This window comes from Lactuca sativa, chromosome 5 (assembly GCF_002870075.4).
Source record: "Lactuca sativa cultivar Salinas chromosome 5, Lsat_Salinas_v11, whole genome shotgun sequence".
NCBI classification, from domain to species: domain Eukaryota; kingdom Viridiplantae; phylum Streptophyta; class Magnoliopsida; order Asterales; family Asteraceae; genus Lactuca; species Lactuca sativa.
Genome location: NC_056627.2, coordinates 341,488,726 through 341,498,410, shown reverse-complemented (window position 1 = coordinate 341,498,410; position 9,685 = coordinate 341,488,726). Strand labels below are relative to the sequence as shown.

The window sequence follows — 9,685 nt, the reverse complement described above, 5'->3', positions numbered from 1 at the left end:
GATATTTATGGTTTATTAATATATTATAAGTTCTAATATATTAATATGAATTATTTAATTAGTATTGATCAAGAATTAGTTTGGAATTAATTTTGTGATCAAAAGAGACTAATTAAATAAATGGGGATTGATTTGATAAATCATTCATTCTTATAAAGTGGGCTTATGATCCATAGTTCTTCATGATGGGCTAAACCCATGTGGTGATCCATGGATACTCCATGGAAGTTAAAACCCATGGATCATGAAGAATGTGGAAAGACATGAGTTACATGGTGTAACCCTAATGAGCACATTATATAAAGAAGCCTCGTACTTGTAAAATCAGGACAAAAGGATACACAAGTGAGGGCTAGCCGACTTTGGTGCAATATAATCTTCTCTCAAGTTATTCCAATTGTTGGTGGTGTTATGTGAAACATTTGAGGCTTCACATTTGGGGTGCTAGGCTCACAAGGTCTTAAGGAATCAAAGCTACAAGAAAAGTATGTCACTCTACTAGATTTTTGTATTACATATACCCCATGATATGCTAGTTAGAATGAAACCTTGGAAAAATCAAAGTTTGCATGTATAGTAGAAAAACCATAGATCCAATGTTGCTAGGGTTGCATACACACCATAAGAATGTTAGAATGCTCAAAACCCATCAGGAAGTAACTATGTAGTCACTTGTTAAAGTGGATGACTAATGAATTTGGCAACACTTCGCTTAACACCTTGACTTTTCCTTTGATGTGACCTAGGTACGAATGTCATTAAGTTTTAGTCATATATTCATGGTGACTAATGGTAGTCTAGATTCCTTAATAATCATAATGTTTGAAATTATTGATAAATCTTATTTATAAATTCATAACAACGACTATGAATATAAATATAAATTACACTGAAAGCAATAAAAAATGTAGTTTAACTTACACAGATTTTACTGACAAAAGTCCAAAAATTACATTGTCAGAACTCTTACCGGATAACTTCTAATTGCCCGACTCCCAGATACCCCGGGCCTCACTAAAACTTCTAGAAATTTGTTGATTTATTTCAGTTTAACCCTTATATATATATATATATATATATATATATATATATATATATATATATATATATATGTGTGTGTGTGTGTGTGTGTGTGTGTTTTATAATATATGTGTATTTTGAAAAAATATACTAAAATTGACATTCATACGCCTACCAAAAGAAAAATGAAATCCTAAATATGACAACTTCCTTCCTACTAATCATGCTCAAAATTTGGTAAAGAACTAAGAAGTTTTCAGAAATCACATAAACAACTTTGGGTATTTTTGGCATTTCAGTCATCACATGTTTACTACCAATTACCACATTTTTTTTTTCAGTTTTGGGAAGTGTTTGGCTCAACATAGTATTGGGGCAGAGTCTAAAGGATTCATATGGCGATTTCTTCAAAATTTTCGTTTTTATATATACATACAAACATCACTTTCTTTCTCTGTCTCTCTCTTAAACCATATCAAACTAGAAATATGAAACTTTATAAATTATTATATATAAATTTCATTGTAAACAAGTATCATCCATTATATTTACATTTACATGAATGAGTTATTTCCTTCAGATTTCGTAAAATAGATAAAAGAAAAAACAATACGTTTGACATTTATTGTAAATACTTATTCATTGTTGTAATATTATCACATTTATTTAAATATAATTAGTTACAAAATATCAAGGTTCCACAATAAATCAAGTGGTGTTGGTTACTGGTTGGGGGAAATTTTGATTCTCTTACCCCAAAAATAGAAACCCAAGATTTACTTGATTTTCTCAACGAAATTTAGCGAAGTTACTGTGTTGAGTCATTCTTACAATAAGCAGTTGAAAACAAAACCCTAAAAAGGGTTCTCAGTAAGAACCAATTCGCCGCCTGATTAACCTCTTCTCCCCCACTCTTACCTTTCTTGATACATATAACTCGAACAAACCCTCATCACTATCACTCTTCTTTCGCCTCTATCTTTCTTAGTTTCTTGGAAACCCTTTCTTTTATACTCGCTGTTCTTGCAATCTAATGTGAAAACAGTGATAAAAAGTTGCCAAAATTACGCTTATTGTATCTTCTATCTGTAGCTTTTTAATTGTTATTTATGTTCGTTGTTTGACGATCGAGTATCGTGCCTGTAGATTATAAACGAGTGACCATGTTTCTGGGGTTTTCTTGATCAAAGTTTTGATATTTACGGGTTTCAAGAATTGATTCTTAGGTTTTTAGATCATAGTGAAGCTCAAATTTTTAATTTTGTTGTAGGGTTTTTAGGGTTTGTCTGTTTTTATTACGTGAGTGATCAAAAACTCGATTTTTATTAGCTAAATCCACAAATTTCTTTATATTCTCATCCGGGTTATGATTGTTTAGGGTATATTATCATTTCTTTTATCTGGGTATCTTTCTTTTTAGATTTATAGGTTTAATTGGGGTATGCGCATATAGTTTTCATCCTTGAAGATGTTATCTGAATTGAATAGGAGACCCATGATCGGCACGAATGATGGTTCATTTGGAGACGAGTTGGAGAACGAGTTAGGATTGTTGCTTCACGAACACAGGCGAGAAGCTGATGATCATGAAAAGGAGTTAAACATGTATAGAAGTGGCTCAGCGCCACCTACTGTGGAGGGTTCTTTGAGCGCAGTTGGTGGTTTATTTGGTAATAACAATGGAAGCAATAATAATAACAATCATTTAGCATTCTCTGAGTTTGCTGGTGGCAATGGATTTATGTCGGAGGATGAACTTAGGGCTGATCCCGCTTATTTATCCTACTATTACTCAAACGTTAATTTAAACCCTAGGTTGCCGCCACCATTGCTGTCAAAAGAGGACTGGCGGTTTTCCCAAAGAATGCAAAGTGGTGGTGGTGGCGGCGGGGTGGGTTTAGGAGGGATTGGGGATAGGAGGAAATCCAACCGGACTGATGGTGGTGGTGGTGGCGGCAGCGGTGGTGGTGGGGTGTCTCTTTTTTCTATGCCGCCTGGCTTTAACTCGAAGAAACAAGAGGCTGAGGTTTCAGAGGCAGAGAAAGTTAAGGTTTCAGCTGAGTGGGGTGGTGATGGATTGATTGGGTTGCCTGGTTTAGGGCTAGGTAGCAAACAGAAGAGCCTTGCTGAGATTTTCCAGGTGATATTTTTTTTTTTGTTTTCTTCTTCAATTTCTATGAAGTTTTTTTTTATCTTCTGATTTCTATTTGACGTGTTTGAAGACATTGTTTAATGTCACTGAATGATGATAAAGTTGCTTGTAGCAATGGTTTTGTGACGCTTGTTATCAAGATTCAAGTGATGTTTGGATGTGTGTTTAAACTGATATTGTTTCGAGTATCTTGATAAATGTTGATTATGATTATTTAGTCAAAAAATAATTAGATCTGGAGAAGCAGTAAAAAGTTGCTTCACAAAAAATTGGTTAGACTGATTACTTGTTCTGATTGTTCAAGTTGCAATAATCGCTTTCAAAACTTACTTGCTCGTTATGTTGACTTTTTGAATCTTTATATCATTTTTTTCATGAATTAAAAACAATGTTATTTTTAGGTTGATCACTCATTTTCTGATTATGTGATATTGAGTGATCAGAATCAGCTAATCAACTGTAATAACAAAACACAGTTTGATGTTGTGACAAATTATGTTTGTTCAAAGAAGCAGTAGATAAATCAAGGGTAAATAAGTAATTTCACTCTCCCTTTTGGTTCAAACGCAATATACTGATTATATAATTCATGAAACATGCAGGATGATTTGACCCGTTCGACTACACCTTCCGGGCACCCATCTCGACCCGCAAGCCGCAACACTTTTGAAAACAACGATGACAACAACACACTCCCAACATCATACTCTTATGCTGCAGCATTAGCAGCTTCTTTATCAAGAAGCGGGACCCCCGACCCGCAACACATCGCCCGGGTTCCAAGCCCGGTCCCGACTCCAATCGGAGGCGGGCGGGTCGAAAAAAGAAACCTAAACGGTCAAAACAATCTCTTCAATGGCGGGTCATCTTCAAAAGAGTCAGAAGATCTGGTGACTGCATTATCTGGCATGAACCTGTCAAATGGAAGCATGGGTGAAGCCAAGAATCGGGCCCACTTTGATCAGAATCCAGATTACCATGATGCTTATCCATCCAATAATAACAATAACAATAACAGTAACAATAATAGTAATAGTAATAATCTGTATGTTGATGGATCCTCTAATAACATCTATGGAGGCTGGGATCCAGCGTATTCCAACTATGGTACAACCGCGTACACCACCAATTCGTCACAAATGGTGTCCGGTCAAGTCGGCAATTTGAACCTCCCGCCACTTTTTGAAAATGCTGCCGCCGCGGCCTCCGCCATGGCTTTCCCAGGAATGGAATCAAGGTTCGGAATGGAATCACAGAGCAGAATCGGGGGAAACACGCCTTTTATCGACCCGATGTATCTTCAGTATCTGAGAACAACCGAATATGCAGCTCAGATAGCTGCTCTGAATGATCCGGGTCTCGATAGGAACAGTTATTTAGGCAATTCGTATACGGATTTGCTTCAAAAAGCATATCTTGGAAGCTTATCATCACCACAGAAGTCACAGTATCCGTTTGGTGGAAAGTCTGCAAGTCCAAACCACCATGGGTATTATGGGAATCACGGGTATGGAATGGGATTATCGTATCCCGGGAGTCCATTGATAAGCCCGGTTCCGAACTCGCCTCGGGGGCCGGGTAGCCCGATTCGACTCGGTGAACTCAATGCACGATTCTCCCCTCAGATGAGGAACTTAGGTGGTGGTGGTGGTGGTGTTATGGGGCCTTGGCATCTTGATGGTGGTGATAATAGCTTTGCTTCTTCTTTGCTTGAAGAATTTAAGAGCAATAAGACTAAGTCCTTTGAGCTTTCTGAAATCACTGGGCATGTAGTTGAATTCAGGTATACATCTGTATATAAATATATGTATATAAGTTTATAAATGAAAATGAGTAGATGTTTTTAAATACTATATTAAAAGTTGATATTGTTTTGAATGAGCAGTGCGGATCAGTATGGGAGTCGTTTCATTCAACAGAAACTTGAAACTGCAACTACAGAAGAAAAAAACATGGTTTTCCAAGAGATCTTTCCACAGGCACTTACACTGATGACTGATGTTTTTGGAAACTATGTGATTCAGAAGGTATAATAATATCGTTCAAGATGGGACCCATGATGGAACAGAGTTGACTTTTTTCTATTTTTGGATTGACTTTTGTTATTTCAGTTCTTTGAGCATGGAATGCCAACCCAAAGAAGAGAATTGGCTGGAAAGCTTTTAGGGCATGTGTTGACACTCAGCCTTCAGATGTATGGTTGTCGTGTAATCCAGAAGGTAAATTATCGTTTTCATTTGGTAAATGGTAATTGACATGAGTTTTTGTCCTTGAATTTGTCTAAATGTTTTGACTTTTTTAGGCAATTGAGGTTGTTGACTTGGACCAAAAGATCAAAATGGTGGAAGAACTTGATGGACATATCATGCGATGTGTACGTGATCAGAATGGAAACCATGTTATTCAAAAGTGCATTGAATGTGTTCCTGAACAACATATTCAATTCATCATCACCACTTTCTTTGATCAAGTTGTCACCCTTTCCACCCATCCATATGGGTGTCGTGTCATCCAGGTTGATACTCTGTTCTTTTAGTTGTTTTCACTCAACTTTTTAAAAGCTAAATACAAGAAATAGAAAAACATGTACTCTTATTTATGTTTTTGCAGAGGGTACTCGAGCATTGTGAGGATCAAGAAACACAAAACAAGGTGATGACTGAGATTCTTGCATGTGTAAGCATGCTTGCACAAGATCAGTATGGAAATTATGTTGTACAGGTGCAGAATACAAAATAGGTCTTATTTTGATTCTAATATTTCATTTTTCTATATGATATTTTGTTTATAAAATATTTGGATTTTGTGTTTGGAGCACAGCATGTATTGGAACATGGAAAGCCATATGAGCGTTCGATCATAATCCATGAGTTGGCTGGAAAGATTGTTCAGATGAGTCAACAGAAATTTGCATCAAATGTTGTTGAGAAATGTTTGACTTTTGGTGATGCTAGTGAACGCCAACTCCTTGTGAATGAGATGCTTGGCACTACTGATGAAAACGAGCCTCTTCAGGTTTGTTTTCCTAAAAGATAGTTTTTAAACATTATCTTTTATATCCAGACAAGAAACAGTTGATGAAAAACAAGAAACAGGGTGTTAATGTAATTATGTGATTCAGGCGATGATGAAAGATCAGTTTGCAAATTACGTGGTGCAAAAGGTACTGGAAACTTGTAGTGATCAAGAACGTGAGCACATACTGACACGAATCAAAGTTCATCTGAATGCACTGAAGAAATACACGTATGGGAAACATATCGTTGCTCGTGTAGAGAAGCTTGTTGCTGCTGGAGGTATGTTATGTTTCTAAAAGTCAAAATGTTGACCTAAAACTTTTGGAGTAAATAGAATTTAAAATTTTGGTGAAATTGACAATTGCAGAAAGGAGGATTGCAGCCCAGTTGTCACATGGTGCTTAGGAGCATGATTCCATAGGAAGAGATGTACAGCTAATTAACTGAGAGGCTAGTTTGAGAGCTATACACCTTTCTGTCTGAAAATAGTGGTTGGTTGAGGCTATATTATATATGAGCCTAGATTTGCAAATGTACTAGAAGAAACTGTAAATGCTGTAGTTTTATACATAGTCGAGGGGGCTACACGGGTTTCCTAAATTTATAAGGGTGTAAAAATGAGTGTTACACACTGTGACGTGACTGTGACTGTGACTGTACAAAAATGTTGCCCGTGGGTGTTTATGTTTCTAGGCAGAGAGTCGGATTGTTCTTGTTATGTATCGTATCTTATCGTATTTAAAACAGTTTTCTTATTCAGTCAAAAATGTCACTTTGAACCTCTCTCTTCTCATGCTTCTTGTATTTCAATTTCTCTTACTTTAAATGCTAGTAATTCTAGGACAAGATTGGTCCAAACGTTTGATATGTTAGTTATTGTGTATATAACTATCTTAACATTTTTTTAGTACTTTTATGTCTACATTTTCCAGAAACCAGATTTCAGTTCAAGATTTTTTTATAAATGTTTTCTTTGTTCTAGGTAATGGAATCAGACAGCCATTTACTTTTTTATTTTTCAAACTTAAATGACATTGCTTGATGTTTTGCGAAATCCGGATCGGATGAGAATATCCTACTAAAATAAGCTTTTGTAGCATCTATTATGTTTTGATGTTGATCTAGACACAATTTGAAGTTTTTAAGCCGTGACCATAATTCTTGTACAATTAACGACATAAAATCACATAGACATTAATTGGCATGTCACGTTGGTCTTACCCACTTCAAGACAAATAGATAAAGTTGTGATGCTTGATTTGAGTTGGAGAGCCTGGTTTCAAACATATTGAATAATTTTTTAGTCTCTAAATGAGATTTTTGGGCAAAATAGATGTATTTCTTAGGGTTTAGAAAACTAAAATTTCGTTATAAAATAAAGACCAAAGAGATATGATCACATCGGGTAAAGATCCTACATATATTGTTTCAGAATCGATCCTAGTGCGATCAAACTTGTCTGCTATTCAGCCATCAATAGCATCTCCATACTGCTCAAATACCCCAACTATGCCAAAGACTAACGAACCAAACACACGGGTCTCCGTGACACCGTTGCCGTCCCAACTCATGTAAGTGCAATCCATGTTGGTTCACGACTTGCCGTGACCCCATCCGACCACTGGAATGAGAAGTCCCGGTTCCTCACCATTCTTTCCATCACCCAACCACAAATATGAAGACTCCTGGCCAACACCCAGTGGGAGTGGGACTATAGGCACACAACCATCATCCCATCGATCTACAGGAACCCAATAAATATCTCACTCAACACATATAATAAACCATAAGAGTTATACCATTCTGAAACAAACAACATTCCCACAGACCAGGCTGCCACCAACACATCATCAGACGAACACATGATTGCGCGTGACCAAAAATAAGATAGATGGTTGAACGCTTGATCTAACCAGAAAGCAATAAATTAGATGAGAACCATGCCTGAAAGCCAAACCAAGTGTTCTCATGATATCTTATCCAATCCATTTGAAGTCCTCATAATCATGTTAAACGGACCTTAACCATCATCAGAAACATCCTCATGAACAATCGAAACAAGATCGTGCACCTTGATTGAAACTGAACACATCCTACTAATGCACAACTAACCCAATAAAACTTCCAGACTTGGAGGAAGATTCCAAAAATATTCAGAAATGCTGTTAGATGCAAACTGTGGACAATCTGCCTTCACGTGGCCCTTCTGGTTGCAGCTGAAACAAACCTGAAATCCCTTGGGGAAATACCTAGCCAAATGCCTCTCCTTGCCACACAGGTAGCAAGCTACCCCGAACTACATGGTCCCTCGTGTCCCTTGTCGCACTTCCTGCAAGTGCAGCCTTTCGGGCCTCCGATTCTCTGATCCGTGGGATTGGGTCGCTTAGTCGCTGGCTGCGACTGCACATGCCTCCTATCTCTCCCCTGGGTCTCCCTTTCCTCCCTAGTTTGAGTCTCCATCTCAATATCTTTCCTCCTGGAATTGGCCTGCAGCTAAGCCAATGTCTGATACGTGGTGTTTGTCACCACTAAGCATCTACATTCTAATTCTAGAGTGCTCTCAATACTGCTCTCCTTCATAAGATCTCCGCTGCCCTCGCCATTTGCTTCGCGTATGCCAATTGTACATAATAAGAGACTCAATAGACATTCGAATAAATGATTCTTCCCCAAACCCACAACCAAACAAGGAACAGGAAGAAAGGCTAAATCAGACATTCTAAGGCTATGAAACCCTAACTATGTATAACTATGTAGTATACACAAAGCAAGTAGTAAGGACAAATTCAATCTCAGAAGAACGAACTCCTAGGCTAAGGAATCACAAATCAAGTAACTTTATCATCCTATTCCCGCAAGATTCCTTAGCCTACCACTAACTAGCATGCAATTCTATCAGCTCATAGTATAGATATATTTACTATGCACTACTTATAATATAAATTGTGGTATTTTGGGAAACTACCGCTCAAACGCTGGTTGATTGCACACACTGCTTTTCTGAGTTTTCCTCATGTAAAAATTTTCACTTCTTGTTAAGTTTTTAAAAAATTTTAGATCCTTAGTTTGAGTTTGAAATCACCTAGAGGTTCATCCAAATCCCTCAAACCAGGGCTCTGATACCGAATTGTAACACCTCAGATTTTAGATCAAAATTTTCATTTTTAAATTACCAAAATCAAAGTTTCACAACCAAGTTATCAAATACATAGTTATCCTAAAACAACTAGTATCATAATTATCAGAGTTCATAAACATGTCCCAGTAGTAAATCTCCCAGCCCGTGTGTACAATCAGACATTCGCCTTCCCGCGATCCTGTGAAGTACCTGCCACATATAAATCAAAAACTGTAAGCACAAAGTTTAGTGAGTTCCCCAGGATACCACATACAATATATCACAACATAAAAGCAACAACTAGGGGTTATTCGCAACCTTGAGGACTATCAGCAGTCCCAGCGAGCTAACAACACGTCTTGTGGGTTATCAACAACT

The 9,685-nt window shown here is 37.2% G+C and overlaps 1 protein-coding gene across 1 annotated transcript; it reads left to right on the top strand.

Annotated features, from left to right (window-relative positions):
- The first annotated feature begins 1,846 nt into the window (after positions 1-1,846).
- Positions 1,847-6,970, top strand: LOC111907284 (pumilio homolog 1). The gene is made up of 9 exons (XM_023903070.3): positions 1,847-3,160; positions 3,775-4,955; positions 5,058-5,199; positions 5,284-5,391; positions 5,475-5,687; positions 5,783-5,893; positions 5,993-6,187; positions 6,294-6,468; positions 6,557-6,970. Exons 1-9 carry the CDS (start codon positions 2,489-2,491, stop codon positions 6,592-6,594), a joined length of 2,835 nt encoding a protein of 944 aa, XP_023758838.1. The 5' UTR covers positions 1,847-2,488; the 3' UTR covers positions 6,595-6,970.
- The last annotated feature ends 2,715 nt before the right edge of the window (positions 6,971-9,685 follow it).